At 39.6% G+C, this 24,610-nt stretch overlaps 1 protein-coding gene across 10 annotated transcripts in view; it reads right to left on the bottom strand.

Annotated features, from left to right (window-relative positions):
* MBNL2 (muscleblind like splicing regulator 2) overlaps positions 1–24,610 on the bottom strand; it is a 151,744-nt gene that overhangs the window by 92,950 nt on the left and 34,184 nt on the right. For 9 of the 10 annotated variants that reach the window (XM_033103812.1, XM_033103815.1, XM_033103807.1 and 6 more), the window contains one exon: positions 11,276–12,055. In XM_033103812.1, coding sequence (XP_032959703.1) covers positions 11,276–11,449 — 174 coding nt within the window. In that variant the 5' untranslated portion in view covers positions 11,450–12,055. Of the gene's footprint in view, positions 1–11,275; positions 12,056–23,713; positions 23,733–24,610 lie in introns of those variants that run through there. The other variant, XM_033103808.1, reaches the window with a different exon arrangement.

Here is a 24,610-nt window from a genome sequence, read left to right as displayed (position 1 = left end):
TGAAAATTACCTTATTCGATGAATCAAGCTGTCTTCATTTGCTAAAAGGAAAAGGCTTACAGAACTTGTAGGATCCTCTCGGGTAACATGTAAACTCAACAGTGACTTTCTGAAAACAAAGCTTTCCTTGTGTGTATGGTTCAAAGGAGTGCATCCGAAGGCGGGGATTTCAGGCCGAATATTAGGTTGGTGCAAAAGTCATTGCAGTTTTTGCAATTATTTTTCATCTTTAAACCGCAATGACTTTTGCACCAACCTAATAGTATGGACAGACAAGTCCCTACCTTTGAACTTTATAGAACAGTAATATTTCATAAGAAGAATGGGAAGCTGACATAGAGTTGCCCACTTTTTCTTTTGCTGAGTAAGAACATTAAGGCAAAAAAAAAAAAAAAACCCAAAAGAACAACAAAACACAGGTATCAAGACGATCATTTTAGTCAAGAAAGAAATATTACCAAAATCAGAAAAAATAAGAGGGAAACAATCGTGGAATAAAAAGCACCTTTAATTTGACGAATATACCTTCATGAAAAACAAAAAACGTATTTCGTACAGTTACAGTTATACAAGATAAGTAAGTTCTAGAGACCTGTTCTACAACAGTGCCCAGAGTTAACAATACTGTATTGTGCACTGAGAAATTGGTTATGAGAGCGGATCTCATGTGAAGTGTGCTCACCACAATAAAAAAAACAAAACAAAGGTATTTCAGTGTCCTTATTTTACAGCAGATTAGTGAAAATGTTCAACACCAGCATCAGTCTACAGCCAGGTTTTTGGGAACTGCTGCGATGCCCACGGTGGCCCAACAAGCCACTCCATGAATTTGAATAGCTCTTCGCTAACACCTGTGGGCAAATCTCCACGTGACCTGCCTATCAGCAGCCAAAAACATGAACTGACCCAGAAACACCTTTTGGGTTGGAAACTGGAGAACTTACTTGTACAAAGCCTTTAACTTTGATGCTTTTTTCTGCCTATGGGTTAATGGAAAAACTTGAGCAATAGGTAACCAGAAAAGTGATTTGAATTTTGTTGGAAGAGTGATATTTAAAAGTGTAGGATTTATGGATATATTTATGCACTTGAAAGTATGACTGAGCATCCAGCCGCTGCCACGTACAGAGACAGAGCAATGAGATCTCTGCCTTACAGCCTTTCCTTCTGGCAGTGGAGACAGGCAAGGAAGGTATATGTAATTAGACAACATCCTTTCAGGATAAGTTCTGGATAGTTCTGGATAGCTTTTGTGGATAGATGTGTGACATTTAAGCAAAGTCCAGGCTAAAGTAAAGAACTGGGTCTTGCAGTGATCTGGGGGAAGAGCATTCCAGGTGGCAGGAACAGCCCTTGCAAAGGCCCTGAGGAGCAAAGAGGCGAATGTGATGGGAGATTGTGGTGTGAGCGAGCATGATCCACCTACGGGCCCAGAAATGCAGCAGAAGGCCAGGCCTTAGGACTTTGGATTTCAGAAAGGAAATGAGTATCTATCCGAAAGTTTGGAGCAAGAGAGTGATATGAGTTATGGGTCACTCTGTCTGCCAGGGTAGGGAGTGGCAAAACTGAGAGCTATTGGGGGCTATTATAATAGTCCATGGGAGACATGGTAGTGATTTGGGACCATGTGGTCATGAAAGTTGTGCTGAAAAGTGCTCGGAGTTAGGATATCTTTTGAAGACAGAGAGAATCGGACTTGTTGATGGATTGGATATGGTGGTAAAGGTAACGGAAGATTTAAGCCAGGTTTCAAAATATTTTATTTTTGATCAACCGAATGGATGATACCATCTATTGAAAATAGGTACAATGGGAACAGTAGGTTGAACGGGGGAATCAAGAACTTATTAGCAGACATATTAAATTTGAGATATCTCTTAAGTATCCAGGTAGAGATTTCAGGTAGGCAATTGAACACATGCGTCTAGAGTTCAGGGGAGAAATCAGGGCTAGAGATAGAAATTAAGAAATATTCAGCATATAGAAAATGTTTACGGCCATCAACAGATTGGGTAAGATCACCCAATTAGGGAGTCCAGTTTTCTGGCAGATAGGCCAGAAAGTACAAAGGCTCTGAGACAACAACATACTTGATGAGTTGTGAAAAGAGTAAGGTGTCCAACGTGGGTGTAAGGAAACGTAGAGGAGACGTTCAAGGACCAAGCCAGAGAGAACCGGCATTTAGAGGTCAAAAGGAGGAGGGAGATTCAGGAAAGGAGAAAGAGAAGCAGTGGCCAGTGGAGTGAGGGGAAAACCAGAAAGTGAATCACCAAAGCAATGTAAATAAACTCTTTCAAGGATGATTAAGAGCAGCTTATAAATACAGTTTGCCCTCAGTTATCTCTAATGATGGTAGAAGTTGTATATGCTTTTCTATTCCCAGGGCCTGTCACATGATTAATATTTGTTTATTTCAATGGTTAAATGTGCAGTCTATAGGATGGATTCAGATATGTTTTGTTTGAACTTCAGGATTTAAAAATATTTTAATTGGTTGCCAAGATTTAGAAATTGGGAAACTTCAAAACCACAATGTTAGACCTGTTAGAATGGCTTTTATCAAAAGGAAAAGAAATAATACGTGTAGGGAAGGATGTGGAGAAAAGGGAATCCTCATACACTGTTAGTGGGATTGTAAATTGGTGTAGCCACTATGGAAAACAGTATGGAGGTTTCTCAAAAAATTAAAAATATACCTACCATATGACCCATGTATTCTACATCTGGGTATTTATTGGAAGAATGTGAAAACACTAATTCAAAAAGATACATTCACTCCTATTTCCAAGAGGTGGAAACAACCTAAGTGTCTATCAATGGATGAACAGACAAAGAAGATGATATATATATACACACACACACACACACACACACACACACGAATGCTACTCAGCCATAAAAAAGCTGAAATATTACCATTTGCAACAACTTGGATGGACCTTGAGGGTATTATGCTAAGTGAAATAAGTCAGACAAAGACAAATACCACACGATGTCACTTATGTGGAATACAAAACAAAAAAAGAAACAAAACAAAACAAAAACAAACATAGATACAGACAACAGACTGGTGGTTAACAGAGGGAAGTGGAGCTGGGGGAGGGTTAAATGGGTAAAGGGGGTCAAAATGTATGATGATGGGTGGAAACTAGATGATCGGTGGTAAGCACGCCATAGTGTACACAGATATCGAATTATAATGTTATATCGAATTATAATGTTGTACACCTGAAACCTATATAAGGTTATTAAACAATGTTACCTTCATAAATTAATTTATTAAACAGTTTCAAAAATTAAAAAAAAAATTAAATAAAAAATAAAAATTGGGAAATTTCACATCAAAATTTGTATCTCTGGTTCTTTTTAAAAAATCTGCAGGATTCTTACAAGGCAGGCAATAGCTATTTGTGGCTGATTGGCAGCTGCCATCTTTAGAAGGGTTATGTGCTCTTTAGTTAATTTTTTCACTCTCCAGTGATCCCTGTGTCTTGCCAACAGTGAGAACTGAGTCACTCATTCATGTTACTTGCTGGTCCCTGCAGATTTTGAGTTTGCACCTCTTGTTAGTTAAAGAGGGAATGAACGAATGAATGAATATTTACTGCTGAGCTACCTCATAGCGCATAGAGGTGAAATGATATAATATTACATGCAGGAAAGCCAGGGATCTGACATAGATTCTCAGGCCAGGGCTTTTACTTTAAATCTTTGCTTCCTAGTTTGTCACTGTATTAAAAACATTCTAAAATTAAAATAACACAAGTTTGAATGAAAGAAGAAGGGTACTGACCAGATACTATTTCCATTTTCAGAAAAAACAATAGAATATTAAACAAATTCTTTAATATGATAAATGTTTCTTTCTCCCTAAGCTTTGGTGAAAAATGGTTTCCTAAGAACTAATACACAGACTAATAAGTTAGCATCATTGCCCAAGGCAAAGTGAATAATAAACAAATGTAATTATTAAAGAATGTAATTAAGGTTAAAATTGATATTTCACTCCATAGCTTTTTGGGGAGAATAAGTTTCACCATTTTTTTCTGTGAATTATTACCTATTCTTACACGTTTAACCACAGAATACTGTAATCATAGAATACCAGTTTATCATCATTCCTTCTTCTACTTAATATAAAGACCGGAGTTTTTTAAGTCTCCTCTCTCTTGCCAACTCTCATGATGGCTAGTAGCTATTCAGGGTAATGTGTAGAGATGGATTCTGAAAGCCGGTTAGGGCTTATTCAATTAGACTACATTTTATTTCTGACGTTTTCTAGGTTGAGATGTTATTGTTACAGGGCGTGTTGTCCCCCACTCTCTACACAAACACAAAAGGATATATTGAAGTCTTAAGACCCTGTCCCTCAGAATGTGACTTGATTAGGAATAATTTGGTGCTAAAGTTGGCTCCAGGCAAATCTGAGAAGTAACTCAAAAGTATCTTTAATGATCCTCTGGGTATCTTGCGCTCTCACTAATGTGTCAGATTTCTCAGTGGATGAGGGGTTTTTACTTGCAGTTCATTGATACTTTTTAGAGGCCAACATGAAACCCTTGGGATTTTGAGATTGTTTGCAGTAGTCTCTAAGTATGACTACTTTTCTGGGTAAAGATCCCATAGTTTCGATTAATTGTTAAAGATGTTATACTTCCATACAATCAGAATGAGAAGGAAAAAAAAAAGACTAAGTCCTTGGCATGGTGGTCAGGATCAAACTAAGGTTTGGTGCCTCAAGAACAAGGCATAGGGTGTTGGCTTGGGGTGGGGACAGGATGAAGAGTTGGGATTTAGATATATTACACTGCAGCTGACAATGGACCATTTATATGGGATGTTCAGTAGGCATTTGGAGGCACAGGGCTGTCGTGGAAAGGGCACACACCAAAATTGGGGTAGGAATTCAATACATGAGTGCAGATATCCTTTCAGAACTTATCACTGAACTTGACCTAGGAAAAACAAACACTGAGTCTTGGAGAGACTCCACGTTAGGGAGCAAGGGGAAGAAGTGGTGGCATTAGAGGTAAAAATAGGAAGGAAGGTTAGAGTGGTAAAAGAACTAGGAATATATCATGGGGAAAAGAGCAGGAGAGAATTCTAAGGAGAGAGTGACCAGGCTTGCAAAACAAAACAGAGATATGAAAGAAAATGGTGAATAGTCATGCAGAACAATTTTGGGTCTGATGATCATCAATAAGTCCCTTTTAAAAAGTTTTGGGGGATTCCTTTGTTAATTTATGCATTCTGTGGATGGTTATTGTTGCGTTTCTGCTATGTGCCAGATGTCACGCTAGGGGCTGGGGCACAAAGATGAATACGACATAATCCTATTTGGAGGAAGCTTACAGGCTTGTACTGGGTCACATACTTAGAGGACTAAACTGTTATATGGAGATCTGAATAGTGCTGAGGGAGGACATGAAGGGGAAGTGGTTGATTTACCCGGGCGGGCGGAAGTCAGGTGAAAAGGAAATGAATCTTTCATGAAGATAATATAATTGGTGAGTCCAAGAATCCTTAAAATATAAACCTGTCTGTCATTTTTTACATCATAACATCTGAAATCACACGATTTCAGAATCATGGATACACACACACACACCTTGGACCAAAACCATTTATATTACTGAGACCTAAGTGATGGTATAATGTTTGTATATAGATACAAACAAAAATAAATACAACATGTGCTTGCTTTCTCTCGCAGTTTCTCTTTTTAAAAAATATTTAATTTTCTAGTACCTGAACAGGTTTATTCCTGGGGGCTTCTATTTTAGAATGTTTTTTACACTTCAATATGCTAAACTTGTTAAACATGAATATTATTAAGCTAGTAGGAGTTTTGGAATTATTTACATCAATGATTTATTCTGTAGGAGGAGTTAGGAGGAGGGAAATCATGGTGCCAACTTTGGACTCACACTTACATGGAATGAAGTCCCTTCTCCACTATTTATAAGTTACACAGGAGCTACTTACTTTTTTGAACCTGTATCCATATCTGTAATGGTTGATTAAATAATATTTACTTTACAGAAGTTTGGGAAGAAATAGATAACGCATGAAAAATACCTAGCAGATAGTAAGCTCTATATGACTACAGTGATTTCTGTTGATAACAAAATTGTCTGACATTATACTTTTGAATCAGGCCAAAATTACGCGTATAGTTTAGAAAACACCCAAGCAATTTCTGTAAAGAATTAGCCTCTATTTAAGAGCCCAGTGGCAATTCAAGAACACGAAATTGAGGTCAAGGCCAATGACATATACTGATAGCGTTTTTGATAAGTTCTTAAAAACTGTCCAACATGGTCACACACCTACCACTTTTAATTTCAAAATTTTCATCCATAAATATGAAGACTAAAATTTTATTGGCCATTGGCCAACCTTCAGCCAGCATCTCATAGGTAAATGAGCAGGATCTCTACATTTTTTTTACATTTTTGAAATTCAGAAAGAATAGGAGTGTAATCAAAAGTAGTTTCTGCATCACATGAAGCTTCAGAGAAAATTAAAGTTTATTTGTCTATTTTCCAATGTTGTGTTATACTTCCTGAGTCACACCTGTGTCTCCAATCCCTGATTTTGAAATCTATGGGGATATTGAGAACAGGGCCATAGCACATGGCTGCACAGGTTGTGCACTGCACAACTCAAGGGTGGGGTTGCTGATCACATTGGCTCCGGTGAGAAATGCATCCCTAGTGTGCAATGCATCCCTGTACAACCATTTGCAACAGCCCTGTCTGAGAGACGTGAATACTTTCCTGATGAACATGCTCTACTATTCAACAAACACTTAGTGAACATCTACTATGCATGAGATACTGTTCTAGGCTCTGGGAATACATCAGAAAAGACATGATCTCCATCTACATGGCGCTTACACTCTGGCAGAGTGGAGAAGGGAGACAGACAATGAACAAAAATCAAATAAAGTACATACTTTATCACATGGGGATAAGTGCTAGGGAGAGCAGCAATGCAAGATGACGAGGAAAAGGGATCCCAGCAATAAGGAAATTACTATTTGAAACAAGGTTGGCAGAAAGACTTCACTGTTGGCATTTTTTATCAGAATGTTCATAGAACTGAGAATATTTCAGACAGAGCAAAGAGCAAGCGCAAACACCCTAAGGCAGAAGGAAGCCTGCTTGGCACATTCAGGGGACAGCAAAGAGGCGGGATGGCTGGAATGGACTGCATGAGGGAACAGTGGTAGGACAGAGGTCAGGGGATTGAGGGTGGGAAGCAGATCTCCTCGGCCCTAGACGGCTTTTATAAGGATTGTGCGGTCTTAATTCTGGGCAAGATGGGACACCACTGGAATAGAGTGACATCATCTGATTTAGGCATTAAAAAGAATCATACAGTCTGTGAACTGATTTTTATTGTGAAACGTTATGTGAGGTCTAAACAATTTTCCCAAATATTCTAGGTATGGGTTTTTTGTTTTGCAAAAATTAGCAACATACTTTAAAAATATTGTTTTTTTAAGCTGAATTCAAATTCAAATGATTAAGCAAATATATTAAATAACTGATAAAAGTAGTAAATACCAAAACCTTTAGTCTCAATAAGCACTACAGCTAATTCATTTATTCCTTTCTGGATGTTTCAATTTACAAAACAATCCAGATTAATTTCTATCAGTCACAGGAAGAAGAACCTCAAAAGAAAAATCTCAAACATCTCAACTCTGAGAGAAACTGTTTTATAGACATAAAAATGTAGGGATGGGTGGTCAAGTCCTTTGCTACAGGGACATTAATTGCTCATGAAGCAATTTGTATTTTGTGAAGTTAACCTAACTTCTGGAACACAGCGTTCCAGAATGTTCTAGCCTTCCAGAAAAGATTTAAGCAATTCCATTGTTCATAATAATATAATAACTTAAAAAAAATCACAAATAGTTGTATGCCCAATAGTATCACATAAAATGCAACAAGGTAAGAGTTGTGAATAAAGTACAAATGTCACTGTAAAAACTCTGCTACATTTTCTGAAGCATCTTTTGTAAAAGTATTTAATGGTATATATGTATAACTCTCTTTCCAAAGACCTCAGCAAAATCTCTTTTCCAAACACCCACAAATCTGTTTAGCATGCATTTATGGAAGTTTACTTATGTATACAACTAACACATAACAAAAAACAAACAAACAAAATCTCAGGCTCACGACTGACTTGTCTCTATCTTACAGGCCCGACACCAATTCCTTGTACCTTTTTTTATGACTAAAAATACCCCACAGTGTTTGTAGAAAATATCTTGTAATAAATAACAAGAGCAAAAAAAGATGTCTGCCTCAAACTTGATTTCTTTTAATGTCATGACTAATTTGTATCACTGAGGCATTATCACACAGCAGATTCTTGAGTTTGGACGCATTAAGAGTTGGACACTTTAAGAGTTGGACATACCTTGTTTGTAAAGCCAGTCATCAAAATCAGCATTTATACTGTGATACTTTATTATGCAGGGAAAGAAACTAATATTGCCAGTCCCTACAATGTCCGGCCTTTGCTGGGCATCTGGCATATTTTAGCCAGTTAGTCTTGGAAGTAATCTTATGAAGCAGGAATCATTATATCAATTTTAAACAAGAGGAGGTCAAGGAGGTAAAACAGTATGTATCAAACGATACAGCTAGCCCGTGTCGCAGTCAGGGCTTGTTCAAGCCCTGGCCTGTCTGACTTCAAAGCCCTTGCCCTTCTGTCTATTACAGGCTGGATCCACTGGGCAACACTGTCGTTTTCAATATATCAAATGAAATAAAATCAAATAGTTTCATTATTATCATCACCATTGCCCTTTTTGGCTACTATTTTTGAGTGACTTTTTTATTTACCATAGTCCCTGTTGTAAGGACACAACATTCTTACAACTGCTTTACAAGGTGAATACGCCAGCACTACGCCAGACACTGGGTATACTTGAGCCAAGTTCACAAATGACTGTCCTCGTTTTACTGAAGAGACAACAAAGACAAGAAGTGATAAATGACCTACCCAAGGCTGAGAAGTGGTTGAGCAGGTATTTGGACTCTGGTCTGTCTTACTCCTGTGCCTTTGGGCTCTTTTCACATTTTTTTTACAGTTTCACAACGTAAAATATATAAAACATCACAATCAAATTAAATAACCTGAAAATTCACAATTCTAAAGGGAACTGATGACTTGAGGCAATATGTATAACTATGCTTAAACACCTGAAAATAGTTCTACTAGACACTTCTGAAAATGATTTTTAAATCTCCTTTTCATTTGAACAGTGCTCAACATAATCACAGCTTGATTCATGTTTTTACACTAAATATAACTGTTCTTGGTCTTTCTCCATTGGTTGGAACTCTCAAACAATTGGGGGCCAGGTGAATCAACAGTGAGGTAATGAATTATAAGGATCTGTTGCCCTGTTGATATTCAAGAAATACTTAGCCTTAATAGGTAGGGTTTACTTCCCTCGTGTGTCCCTAACTAGTTTTAAAAAATTAAGTTTTAAGAAACTTGCTAAAATGTAGGTTTAATGGTTAATATGCAACCAGAGAAGGCTTGGATTAATAAAATGAAGGAATTGGGAATGAACTGGAAAATGAATTTCTCATCTCAGACCTGTTTTGGTATCGAAGTTCTTATGATCTAGTTTTTAATCTACACCGCTTTTTATAGTGAATGCTTCTACTGGTAATAATCAAGGAAGTGAATACAAACTTAGTTTACTTTTTTGACTAAAAGCAAAATAAAAGCTAAGATAAAAAATGAGCTTATACTGTTATAGTTCACATGAATTGTGATTTATCAATCTATTCATTACTGTGTAGACAAAATGTTTTATACTTTTAAAGTCTAATCTAATACATTTTTATGATAGAAAATAATAAATGCTTGTAGTTAGTGAGGTAAATAACATATCTAATTTTTGAAATTTTAATCCTTAAAAGACTTCTGTTGGGCTATAAACGTATTCTTCTGCCTTTAGTGTATAGACAGATTTTCCCTTTAAGGTATACTTAAATATATGTTTTGAAGACTTTTATATTTAATTTTGACTTACAAGCCTCACAAGACATAATTTTTTACTTTAAGATGAAAATTTCTCCCTCAAACATACCCAGTCCCTTCAACACCCAAGAATAGGCTAAAGTCACTATTTTATAAACTCAAAGCACTATGATTTCCCAAATCATATATCAAAGCATAGCTCAACATTTTTTTTCCTGTTTGGTAAGCTTATTTAAATAAAGTTTTGCAGAGGTGTAACCATTAAGCTCCTTTTAGCTATATTTCTTACTTATCTCCATTGTAAACAATATCATGATGATGTTAGGACTGTCCTAGACCATCTGGGATTTCTAGGACCCATAATTTCAGGGCAAAATAAACCTCAAAGAATTGTGGGCTAAATCAACCCCATTTCCTTCAATTAGAGTTGTCATTATTATTCCCCCGTTTCTTCAAGTCCAAACTCCACCCAACTCAGCATACAACTCAGGTGCCATAGCCCCCAAAAACATTTCTTGAAATAGTCATCTGGAAGCCAGCTCTCCCTTCTGTGGACTCCATAGAAGTCTTCTTTCTATTCCTCATTTAAGCTACGTTTCCCTTTCTGTCTTGCATTATAGTTATTTGCTGAAGTGCTGTGTTTTCCCTACTAGACAGTGAGATCATCAAGGATACCATCTTGAATCACATTTATTTCTTTTCTGTGAAGTGCTATGTTTTAATTTTCACATAGTAGGTTCTCAGGGAGTAATGAGTATGTACTCAGTAATTTCTGTGAGCCATATCAAATTGTCAAAGAGAATGAAAAACGTATTAAGAAGTGTTTTAGGAAGCCCTTGGTCAAGAAAGAAAGCCACAGAGTAGAAAATTCTTTAAGAGGTGAATCAGAGTCACTGGCACATAAAAGTGACACATTCAATTTCTTCACCTTTATATAACCTCCAGAAGATCAAATGTTAATAAAATATTTATCTTTAGTTGTCACAAGCCAGACTTTGATTTAAAACTCTTGGGTACATGACTGTCATGCCAGACCAAAAATACACCATCATGTATTTTTAATTTAAACATGGATCTGTAAAAAATTTATATGTGCCTGATATGAAAAAATTGGAGTGAAAAATCTCCCAACAGTCACCACAAACAAGTAAACAGAATCTAAAAGCAATTGTCAAACTTCTGTAAAAGTACAATGAAAAACATTTCATTTGAAAGTTGAATGTGGCACTGATGTGACACATAAAATGCATTATCTTACCTTTAGGGAATCAAAGCAGGCAATTACTCTTCCATTTTCAACCTGGCAACTTTTAGGGGGGTGAGCAAATTTGCATTCCTCATCAGAGCGTGAGCATGTTCCTCTTTGGAACTGTCTGCAGACTTCTAATGTCAGCCATTTTGTATCTCTGACTGGAGCAACATTCAACGCCATGATGATAAAGTAATTTAGATTGTGTTAGTTTCTGGTAAATGATGAAATCAATCCAAGTTCCAATGAGTCCAAAACTATTGTTGTGAAAAACCCCACATGGAAGTCTGAAGGGAAGTGATAAATTGCTTAATGAAATCCAATGCAAGAAACAGAGTGAGGAGAGAATTTATTGGCAGGCAGTCACTCATCCATCAATATGCCCCACTTGAAAACTGCGGGCCGGAATAAAAGCATGCTCAGTGTCATCTCTGGCTGTAAATGTCCAAGTCTCTTGACTGTTTTGCAGACACAAGTGTTTTTAATAAAGTGACTTCAATATCATGGCACTCCTTGGGAGAATATTTAGTTCTGAAGCTCACAGCTATTGACAATGCTGGAAAATAAGCCACTTAGCTGTGCAGATCTCAGCAGGATTTCTTTTTCCTTCTATCTTTTAAAATTCTGAAATCAAGCAATTGGCAACGTCAGACAATTGAGGTATCTTCATCCACTCATAAAGTCAGGGTAATGTGTATTTGACAGAAAAACAAGACTTGAAACCAGCAAGCGCTCCCGGGCTGCAGTTTTCAGCAAGTGACTTCACACAGGCACTTTAAAATCATAAACCTGCAAAACACCAATAAAATATCAACTGATACCCAAATTCAATGGCATCAACACTATAAGAAACTCTTTAGCTCTTAGCTAGAATTTCAAAAATGCAATTTAGAGCTGTGCCCTTTGAGTACATTGAGAAAAGATATGCTTTTTTTTTTTTTTTTTTTTTTTTTTTTTAAAAAAGGAGCGAAAGAGGAAGAATACGCAACTGCAGACATGATGTAAGCAGCAGTCCAAAAGTTAGGAATGACTCAAAGAGATGAGACACAATAATTAGGCATTCTGAAACAATTCACTCTAATGTGCTTAATCACCAAAACAATGTATTAGAACTGTGGCTTTCAATTAATTTCACATTTAGGCCATTGATTTTATTGTTGGAAATGCTATAAACCATTATTTGGGATGTGTCTTTCCTAAATAATAAGGATATTCTCATTGTGGATGAGGTTGGGGCTCCTTGTGCTGCACATTCTTTCTAGTTTACAGAGATTTGAATTTAGAGATGGATAGGTAGAAGCCTCTTGATATTTATTCTTAGACTCTTATGCTTTCTCTCTACTCTTATTACTTGCTTAATGTTAGTATTCCCCTCCATGCTACAAGAATAGGAGGGTAAGGACTATTTGTATTTTTCAATTCTGCATCCCTAGTGCTTTAGTTCATGGCTATTAGGTCCACAGAAAACATGTATTGACCTATTTAACTGATGATTGATTCACTGACTAACTGAATGAATGCGAGCTAGTGTTAGGTTAGTTCAGCTTAGTTTCTAATGGAGTCACAATCAGAAAATGCTCTGGTCTGCGGAATGATGGAGTTAAATATCTACAACAAAAATATAAGTAGTAAATTCAGATTTTTAAAAATCAGCGTATTTCATTTCTTTTAATATTTTCAAGAATGGTGAAATTGTTAAAACATTAAAATTTAACATCATTGGGTCAGGCATGAATACAGAACTAAATACCAGAAGTTGATCATTTTCATGAATTGTATATGCCGCTAGCTACCTTAGATATTTGCTTAGTTAGCCTTGTCCTAAAAAAATTATAACTAAGAACTTAATGGAGACTGGAAGTAGATTATTTCAAACAGCATGTTCCAAATAAGTTAAGAGAGCAATAATTCTTAAGTGGTTTGCAAAGTCTCCCTGAAAAAGTAGGTCTCACAATCAATTAAGTTTCGTTAAACCCAGGTAAACCAAGCTGAACAGGCTTTCTGGGCAATGGAGCTATTTTTCAGCCTTGAATGAATCTCAACTAGAGGAAGAGAAGCAAGGACATCCCTCGAGCTTATCTGATCGTGGAACATTTGTTTAGCAGGACATCTCTCGGCACTAGTGGGAAATGCTACTTCATCCCAATCCTTCTTTTACTTATTAGTAGAAGTGTTTGAATGAGTTTTAATTGTATGTGCTTTTAAGGAAATTGGTAACCTTGAAAGCCATGACACATACCTAACTCCAATTGTAAAATATTTGAGGGGACAGACAGGCTCCTGCTTGTCTGTTTGGCAGTGTTGTGTTCCCAGCAGCTAACATCAACTAGCTTAACTTAGGGCGTTTAAGAAGACGAGTTTAATAACCAAATTTACTCTGGGTCAGGTTTCACAGACCAGCCTGGACCTGCACCCTCATTACCTCAGCCCCCACTTCCAACCCCCATGGAGAACAAAGGATGAGGGAAGCAGGGGACCAGGAAACATTTCTGCCTGTGTTTTCAGTGGAGCTGAGGCACTAATAATAAGGAGATTTAAAACGATGGCTTGGATACACCTAATTTATATTTGCAATATATTTATAGACTCCCTGAATCCTACAGACCAAGGTCTGATGAGGTTACAGGAAAACAAAGATGCAGGAGACGTTCATCCTCAAAGGCAGCGGCAGTCTTTGCCAAGGCTTCACATGTAGGAAGGGAAAAAGGCAAACATGTATTTACTATGCATAGCAGCAGACGGATAATTACTCAAGTATTCCTAAAACCGGGATAATGCCTTCAACCCAATCCAGTGACTGGGGTACACTTTTGCTTATACTTTTAGATAACAAGACTTTTTTTTTTCCCTGGGAGAAACAGACAGCCATTTGTAGTTACTATGAAAATCGAACCAGAATTTAGATGGTCAGAACTTTATAAGATGAACTTACTTTTAAAAGCAGAAGAGCCAACCTTTCTGATGGCGAGTCCTGTGTACATCAAAGATGTCCCAGAAGGAAAGGAAGGTGCATGATATTGCACCTAAATATATTGCTATCTTAACCTCCCATAAATCCACTGTTTCTCCCAGATTGTTCTGTTTCTATACAAAAAGTTGTAAAGCTACTGTTATCAAAGACATTCTTCCCTTGGGCCATTACGACATCCATCTTCTGGAGTGGGTACAGACAGGCAATTGTGGGAATGAGGAAGAGAGAGAGCAGATTTTAATTAAGTTAGAGGAGGCCACCAAAAGAGATGGGCAACGATGGGTAAGGATAGAGAAGGCCAACTTTTAACGTGGTTATCAAGGGACAAGACTAAACTATGCTAACACATAGACCAAATTACATATCGGATCTACCGGACTACAGGTTCCTGGGAGGAAGGGTCACATGTTACGGCCTCACTCTCCAAGACAGAAGCCACTAGGCTCATGTGGCTATTGAAATGTGGCGAGTGCCACTAAGGAACTAAATTTAAGATTTTTATGTATTCTTAATTAATGTAAATTTAATAAAACTGATCCTCAGTTTAGTTATTGGAAAACTTTTAAGTGTGCTTGGATGGACTTGAGTACATAAATCTACTTTTCAGTTGTAAATTAAATGAAATCTAAATACAGATCAAGTATTTCCAATTAAAATTTACATCCTAATAGAGATGTACTCTAAATGTAAAATACACATTGATTTCTAAGACTTACTATGAATAAAATGAACTTGAAAACATGTCATTAATCTTGTTTTATAATTACTACATGGTGAATTGATAATATTTTTAACAAATTGGATTAATATCATTATTAAAATAAAACTCACTTGCTTCTTTTTAGCTCCCACAAATTCAGAATTATCTATGCAGCACACATTATATTTCTATTGATGGCAATATCTTAGGGGCTTTCGCATTTCTTCTACCAGCCAACATAGAACTTTCTGGAATGGTGGAAAGTACCCTGTCCTAAGAGCCAGCTTTCTAGCCTTCATTTTGCAAAGGTTCCTTCATGTGACCTTGGATAAATCAATTTCTCTGAGACCCAGTTTCTTCATTTGTAAAATGCTGATAATAGTCTCTACCTACATTACACAGTTGCTGCCAAGAAGGAAAGATTATAGAGGAAATATAAAAATACTTTATAAATAGTAAAGTGCTATCCAAATGCAAGGTGATAAAAGGAGGAGTTGTTCTATAAATATTTATTGAACAAATTTACTTTCAGGCTTCTTTTCTCTTTGCAGTAGTTCTATATCAATGACCAGGATTGCACCTGGGTGGATCTGCTCCGGCCATAGAGTCTGAAAGCAGGGCAGTGCCATAGACCTCAAAGAGCTGACTGCATGGGTCACTCGGGCCACTTATCTGGAGCGTCCCTCATTTCTCAGACCGCCTTATTTTGCAACCAAAGGGAACCCACAGAGAAGTTTCCTCAAGTACAAATCCCACAGTGTTACTACAAAGGCCTGAAGACTGCTTTCTTTCTCCACCTTCTACTAACCCAGAAGTGAATGAAATACTTTTAGGGCCAAACAGTCACTCTGGGTGTGATGTATAACCTGAATATGATGGTAGCATTGACAGAGCCTACTTGGTTTGAAGGCTTGGTGAAAATGCAGCTACTAATTTCATTCCCCAGTGCCCTGGGTGAGTGGGGGAGAGACGGGCAGCTTTTTCTAGTTCATTTACCCAGAGGAGCCCTTGTCAAAATGTGTCTGTGTAGGGGGCGGCCGGTTAGCTCAGTGTGTTATAGCGTGGTGCTAGTAGCACCAAGGTTGCCAGTTCGATCCCCACATGGGCCACTGTGAGCTGCGTCCTCCACAACTAGATGGAAACAACTATTTGACTCAGAGCTGATGGGTCCTGGAAAAACACACTTACATAAACAAAAGTTTAAAAAAAAATGTATCTGTGCAGAGAGGCCACCTTTTTCTAACTCTCAGAAGGTCGTATATATGACAGCATTGGCCCTGATTATCTGCAAGGCACCATTTACCTTTTGTAGAAGTTTCTGGGCGGTACTGAGAAGCCCTTTCCTCATCCTCTTCAGGCATTCAGCACCTCATATCCTCTCCCCCTCCTGCCTTTCTAAGCCCCTCACAGAGGAGGAGAGGATCATTCCCTTGAAGTTTCAGCTGAGTCACCAGACTGGCGAGGCCATGCCAGCACTGCACCCTGAAGTGTGCTCCCGCCTGACCTCCATCATTCCCCTTTTGATGACCTCGCTATGGGCCATCTTTGAACACTGGCTGGTAGTTATTTTAAGTAGCATCATTATTCCCTAACTCACAAGAACCGTAAGTATTGATTTTTCCAATCTCCAGAGTTCAGTTTAGTGGCTGGTATGTAGAATATGCTCAATAAATGTTTGTCAAATGAACTCCTGATCCTCCTCCAACGAGCATTTTTGCATTTTAACATGAACCAAAGTCTAGTCTGAGGGAATCAGGCATTTAATAGGGGATTTCAGTATTATCTTCTGGAAAATTCCAGCAGGTGCCACCGGCTTACCCTGTTGCTGCCAAGTAGGCTGGAGGTGAGGGTGAGGAGCTGCTCCAGTGATAAATTATTGGAGCTTCAAAATCCAGACTCCTAAGCCCAGTGATTTTCAAAGTGTAGTTAGGACCTGGGCCGGTAGTAGCAGCAGCAGCCCCTGGGAGCTTGTTAGAAGTGCTGATTCTCAGGCCCCAGCCCAGAGGGACTGAATCAGAAACCCTGCGTGTGGGGCTTCACAATCTGCTTAACAAGCCCTCCAGGGCGTGAGTCTGAAGCAATCTCAAGTTTGAGAACCACAGTAGTAAGCATTTCTTGCCAGCCTCCTGTGTGCCAGGCATCCAGTGGCAGACAGAGGGAACCAAGATGTCTGCCCCGGTTGAATCACGGGGTCTTGGGTCACTGATTCTCACAGAAACAAACTGCAGGAGGGCTGGCTCGGGACTTCGCTCAATGATATGTTTCTGATCAATGAAAACAAAACAAAGCCAAACTAGACTAAACAGAAAACACCTGAGAGATTTGTCCAGATAAGACTTCATTCTATGAGAATAAAAAAATAGACTAACTCCTCGCCTGTATACTTTGTCCAGGCCTTGGTGGGGGTGTATGGGGCTTTTGTTTCTAGAACCGTGGTCTGCGGGGGCTGGTGGTCCTTGGTGACCAGCAGCTTTGTCGTCCATCCCCCACTGCTAGAAGTCTTTACAGAGGGGCTGCTTTACAGAGGAGCTACCATCCTCTCAAGACAACACCAGACAGAACAAGTATCAAGGTTCACTGCTTGACTCCTGTTCAAAGGAAAGGCAAGACTGAAGTTCAAGGATCAAGAAACAAGGCCCTTGTAGTATTTCTGAAATGCCAAAGGACTTGCCATTCAACTCTACCAAATATCAATCCCAAGCTATTTTTAGGGTCTTTACTTACATGACACTTCATTTTTCAAATATATTTAAAATCTGCAAGGTGTTAGATTTTTTCAGAAAGCTATGACTTTTGACTGTATAAAAGAATTTGCTGCTCATGTTCCTTCTACAGCCACTCAGTGATGCAGGAGGGTGAGTTTGGAAAGCATGGCCTTTCATTCTACAACCCAAGAGCCCACCTCCCTTCATTCTACACCCCTCAGACAAGCCTGGGCTGTGGACCACAGGTGTCCCGGACTTGCCAACGCTTTGTACCTAGTTTGTACATTTTTGAGCGGAAAAACATCAATCATGTCCAATCTTGAGACTGAGATTGTTCAAAATTTAAGACTGCCTTAAGGAAAATAGTTCTGCGGCACACAGCTTCTCCAGCTTACTTTTGGTCATCTATGGTATTTTAGCTGTCTGCCAGACATCGGCCTCCTAGGGAGCTGATTAAAGGATCCTTGCAAAACAAACCGATTTCTGAGTCAGACAGTCAAGGACTCATTATCCATTAAGTAATTTATGGGATGCCTTTAATTTTATTTTGCATAAATCTAATTACAATAAAGAAACTATGTCTCTTTGAGTTTCCTATTTCTAATTTTGAGAATCGCCGTGTTTCCTTTCTTTCATTTTTAAATTCTTAAAATATATTTTTTTTAAAAAAGGATTTTTCCTTCCTGTGAGTGGCTTCATGTTTGAGCATCCCATGTCTATTTCTGGAGCTTAATTGAAAATAGCTCTCAATGTGCTCTTTTCCTTGATCAATGACCCGGCCGCATCCTGCACCTATCAGATGCAGACGCCTGGGCTGGAGAAGGGACCGAGAGGAGCCGTGGCTGGAGTACTGGGCTGAGAGCCACTTGACCTCCAGGAGTGGGTGTAATCCTGCCCTGTAATCACAGCCACTGAAACAAGGTCCCTCACTAGGTCTTCCCACAGGAAGCCCAAGGAACCAATAAAAGTGCAGAAATGAGAGAGGTCCCACTATGAAAGAAATAAAAACCTAATTGACTTTTCGAAGAAAAGGAGTGAAGGGAGCAGCAAAAGTGATTGTCCTTAGAAAGATTTTTCTTTCTGGATACCTTTACATGGGTTTCTTTTTAATTTATTGAAAATTAATTTATTGAAAATATAAATGGACTGGTGCTTTGAAATTTCTGCATGATTTAGGGGTAAGAACCAATTTTTCTACCCCAGTTATAGTCGCTCTTCTACCCTGAATGGCTGTGTAATGTCACTTAAGCTCTATGAGCTTCAGTTTCCTTTTTTGCAATCAAGGGGATTGAAAATACATGAGCCGTAAACATATGTACCGCAACCAAAATATATTTAGCAATATATTAAGTACTCTCTACATGATATCTAAATCTTATCAACATGACATAAAACATCTACATGCCTTACATCTTTGTGTATGTACACATGCACACACACACAAGTAAGAAATGGAAATAACTTCTATTCACTGCAAGTTATACACTCCTAGAAGGTACATGAAGTGTAAGTACAAGGTAGAAAGGTCCTTTCTGTGAAAGTGGTACGCACTATGCCATCCTCCTTAGAATATTAGTTAGGCAAACCTTCGATAGATGCTCTTCTAAGACTAATTCCAAATCCACATTCATTCAAAGCAGAGAAAGAAGCATGGCTAACAGTGATGTCTTCATTTTACATGGTACTTTGTTCTTTTGACCGTACTTTCAAATACATTTCCATAGGGGAAGTAAAACTCCAGGATAACCAGGGTTACATGGTGAGTCAGATAAACCAATGTTCATGACAACAGTAATAAAAGGAGAAATTTCCAACTAAATTTTTTCTCTTGTATCTTGTCAAGTACAAGTGAAAAATTCATAAAATCAGAGCTCGTTTTAACACATGAAAATTTCCAGTCCATTTTCATTGCAGTTTCCAGGAATGAGCCGAGAAAGAAATCCCATCTTCAATTAGAAGAGGAGAAATTTCTAAATATACTCTTGAAACTACAACCAGATATAATATATTCAACACATATTTGTATTCAAATTATGTTTTTTCCTGCATCTGTGTTTTCTATCTAAACATTTATAATTCAGTTAGGAGACGTTCTTACTAGAACAAAAGCAATTGTATTAGAAACCATTTAAGTCTGACAGCACTTACCGGTCTCCTGGATGTCCAAGACCCAATGGCTGTAGTCAGAAAGAACGATTATCGAGCTGCAGGCTGCAATCTAGCCCTGAATTCCCAGAGAAGTCTTTGTCAGAACTTCCATTTCCTTCCCTGGCCACAGCCTCTGGTGGACAGGACTGCTTGTTAGCTGACCCCTTTCCTTTCTCTCTCTTCCATTATCCCTAGCTGAATCTATTTCACTGGCCTGTACACCTATAAATGCCAGTACCTCCTTTTTTTGGACAAGGTTTTTGTAACATAACTTTTATTGTCTCTAAATGAAAATAATAATCTAGAAAACATGCACACATTTTTAAAAAATTCAATATGTTACCATAACTGAAATATAACTAAGATATCAAAGGAAGTAACTTTTTACAAAATAAATAATGTATATTTTAAAATGTCTATGCTCAGGCATAAGTATGTTAGAAAACAGAATGAAGTGGTCAGATACTCACGGCTGTGTGTATGTAACATTATTTTGAATGTGACAGGCACAAATGCAGACTGACAGGTATGACAAGTGATGTGGTTTTTCAAAATGTGAAACAACTCCTGTTAAAGTTCCTAACAAGTTCAAGAATAATCTTGCCTCAATTTACACAGTTGTTGCATCCTTAAAAACTTCAGTCATATTAAGACTGTCTAACAAGCACAAAATAGATTTTTTAAAAAAACATTGTGTACCAATATCTGAAACAGAGCTTGGATCTTGACCCAGATCACAATGAACAGGATTTTTGTCTCTGTGACTATCCAGCAGGACACTAAAAAGTCCTGAGATACAAACCGGTTTTTCATTCTGAGGGAGGGAGTCATATCCATGGCAAGATGTCAAAATTCTTTATTCCTGCCCATCATATTCCAGAGATGCTCCATAGTCATTTGGACAATGGGTAAAAATGCTCCTTTAAATTTCCAAAGTGCTCTTTAGGGCGCAGTATAAGAACAGTGAGAATTGAGAATAGTGCTGTAGGGTCTTAGGCTGCACGAGTCTGACTGAGGAGATATGGGTATAAAATACCAGGATAGTCAGTACGACAGATATTAGGGCCACAGGAGAGATCGAGATAGGACTCTAACTAGAGAGAGCACTCTCTGGTCGCATCACCGCGGATGCACTAGAATTAGAAGAGCTCACGAGTGGTGAAATTGGTTAGACTTCAGCCATGGTCCATGAAAAGGAACAATCCAGGCTGAAAATTATATCGCAGTAGTGGGAAGGAGATGGAAGAGGGAGATTCCAGATCATGGCTGCAGCAAATTCGTTAGAAATGAACAATCTTTGGGGATTGGGGATGCGGAGAGCAGGGAAGAGATTAGTCAAAGAGGATCCAAACGTTGGACCCTGTGTGGGCAGGACACTGACACTCTGCTCAGGAGGAAGGAGGCCAGGAGGTGAAAGCCAGCTGGAAATGGGGGCACAGGGCTGTGGTCATGGATACACAGTTGGAATTATTGTTCGTAGAAATGATAGCTAAAACCCCAGAATGGCGAGAGAGAGAGAGAGAGAGAGAGAGAGAGAGAGAGAGAGAGAGAGAGAGAGAGAGAGAGAGAGAGAGAGAGATATTAAGATTTTTATATCTATGTCTGTGTATATATTTAGGGGAAAAAAAGAATGACGTGAACAGGGTCAAGGACAGTTCATTCAGTTTGAGGTGACAGAAAAAAAGAAGAGCAAGCAAAACCATAGAAAAAGAATAACAAGACAAAAGATCCTCTGACTATTGCAACACCACGGTGCCAGCAGAGAGGTTTAGAGTTTCAAGACGTAGGGAATAGCCAAGAACGCCCACTGCCACCAGGAGACCAAGGGCATGTGCACAATTAGTGGTGGCTAGATGTCATAACCAGGATGTTACTGCTGACTTTCCAGGTGGCGGTTTCTATAGCTGCGGGAAGGGGGTGGGGGGAGCGGGAAAGGAGGCGCTCAGCACCTGGAGCCCTGGGGAGCACTGCGGGCTACAAGCACGCCATGGAGCAGCAAGGAAAGTTTGGAGCTCTCTGTGCTTTGCTGTCAGACGGGCGCTGATTACCTGCGTGCTCCTGGAGCAGTTACCCTTTTCGAACCTGATGTTTGCTGACAGAATTGGAAGGATGTACTATGGAAGGACCCAGGAGAGTGGCAGAGTACCTGCTTTTCCCATCACACCTCCCACCTTTCTTTTCTGAATGGAAGGAGAGAAATACAACGGAAGCTTGGGAAAATAGGAGGATGGAGGTGTGGGCCAGAGAGCTGGAATCTGCCAGAGGAAGCACCCAAAGGAGGGGAAGAGACGAAACCACTAGCTTCAGTCGAGGCTTGGCCTCGATGAGAAATAAGATGCTCCTTTCCCAAACATGGGGCTGAAAGAAAGTGGGGGGAGGGGAGAGGCAGACTGGTTGTCAGTTGGAGAGCAGGGAAATGAAATGGGACAGCTTTTGTCTTGTGGCCCTTAGTATCTCAGTCAGATAGAGGTTCTAACGGGTGAGATAGGCAGAGACGGGGCTGGGACCTTACAGAGAGTCCCTGAAGCTGAGGATGGCCCCTTCAGGCAGGCACAGAAGAGAAAGAGAGATGAAGCCAGCGAATGAGAAGTGGCCCAGGAGGCACAATGTCAGTGAGATGGTATGATGTTATTCTGAAATGAGCAAGTATGGTTTCCTGGCTTTTTCCAGCTTCCACGGGCAAGCTGAGGGCAGGGACAGAGAAAGGATGCTACCAATTCCACAGGTCAAGGCCTCAGAGACGGGACAGTTTAAAGTAACAAAGAGGCCTGAGTTATCACCAGAGTATCCCTGGAGGTGATTGAAGGCGAGGAGGTGGGGGAAGGCACCGTTCTTCTCTCCTTATGGAAATTTTATCTGTTATCACGTAATGGATTCTGCGTGTATCACAAAGTATCTTAATGTGTGTATGTGTGCAGGCGTGGCTGATCTCAGAAGCCGGCACGGCTGGTATCCCCAACCAAGAGGGACCGACCGAGGGACGGGATCAACACCTAATAATCACATGTGCTCTGCAAATCAGCGAGGAGCCCGCGGCTTCCCTTAGATGAGAATGAGCAGCTGCAGAGAAGGTGCCATAAGAAGTGCACACGTCTCCATGAGAAGAAAACGGCAGGTGCTGGAGGAAGTGGGTGTGTACAGCCAACTGACACATTCCCGAGATGACAGCACCAACCTGGGGTTAGCATCTGTAATGGCGAGATAAGCCCCAGGTACTGGCTTAGAACAGACATTTAAAACATTTATTGAGAACCACTGACATAATATTTTTAAGGTGAAAGGTAATAAAGATGAGAGAGATCAGAGTTTATGCGTGGTGGCCAGTGTTACAGGAGGAGGCCGCTAGCATATCTGGGTGGTGACTGTGGAGGGAAAGAGCTAGAAAACAAAAGCCACCAGGCCTCTGCTTCACCATCTCTCCTTCAGTTTGATGGATTTAAACCCACTGGACAGTGATGACTCCCAAACTGGAATCCTTTCTCTGTCCCCGACTCCGTCTCTCTCACCTCTTCCTCTCGCCATCCCTCCTTCCCCTTCTTTGATAGTCTACATCTGATCCATTAGGAAATTCCATTGGCTTCACCTTTCTAATAGGTCCAGAATCTAGCCCCTTCTCACCACCGAAACTGCTACTGCCTGCATCTAAACCACCATTGTCTCACCTGGGTTGATGTAATCGCCCCCTCACCCATCTCCCCTGTTTCTTCCCTTGCCCCCTGCAGTGCCACCAAAACACATGATTCTGAGAGATCCTTTGAAAATATAATCAGGTCATGTCACTTCTCTGCCCAGGTACTATCAATGGCTCCCACCTCTGAGTGTGAAGGCCAAGAGCTTCCCCCAGCCCATACTGACCTCCATGATCAGCCCCAACCTTCCCTCACCTCCTCTCTCCTTGTTCCCTCCCCTTTAGTCACCCTTACCTCTGACTGGTCCTTAATTAGCCAAACATGGGCTACCTCAGGGCTTTGACCTCGCTGTTCCCTCTGGTGAGAATGTGCCTCTCCCAGATAGTCATAGGCTCAGATGACAGCCTATGGGGAGGCTTTTCCTGATGTAATATTGCATCAGTCCTACCTTCTCCCTCTGACGCACCCTGCTTTATTTCCCTCCAAAGTCCTTATCATTGTTTGACACTCACATATTTACTTACTTATCTGTTCACTTTCTCCCCCAACCAGAATGTAATATCTGTGAGGGCAAGGTCTGTATCCCTGACATCTAGTGCAACAGCAAAACTTTAGGACGCAGTAAGCACTCAATAAATATTTGTTGAGTGAGTGAATGAATGAACAAATAAGTGAATGAATATACTATACAGCTCACAGTTTCTACCTGCCTTTATTACTTGCTTTGTTTCATCTTCACGATGTGATGTAAAATATTTCTCAACCTCTGTGTTCCTGCTATTATTTCAGCACTTTGGGACTTGTATTTCTTAGCATTAAAATAGGGGTGCAACAATTTCTAAAGCCACTTCTCTCCTTAAACTTCTGTGATTCTACAGTGATTGGCAAGGCTGATTTAAGGAGAAATATATTTTTAGGAACTCTTCTGGAAATCTTATCAGCTCTGCTGGGTTTGGCCTAGATTTGTTAGCAGGCCATTTGAGCTGTGGGATTTAACAGGAGCATCTGTATGGAGAGAGGAGGCATTTGGGGAGCCCATGGAGTTCCTGCTCCAGAGTCCAGATCTGAGGGGGCATTCAGGTGGTGGGGAGAGGTGGCAGGGCTTTGCCCTCAGCATCCAGGAAGGAAAAGGTGAGGAATACTTACGTCCCTGGCTGCAAAAAGGACACAGATTTAGGGTCTTGGTACCTC

Source organism: Rhinolophus ferrumequinum, chromosome 4, assembly GCF_004115265.2.
Source record: "Rhinolophus ferrumequinum isolate MPI-CBG mRhiFer1 chromosome 4, mRhiFer1_v1.p, whole genome shotgun sequence".
Lineage (NCBI taxonomy): Eukaryota > Metazoa > Chordata > Mammalia > Chiroptera > Rhinolophidae > Rhinolophus > Rhinolophus ferrumequinum.
This window is presented reverse-complemented; position numbering and strand designations above follow the sequence as displayed.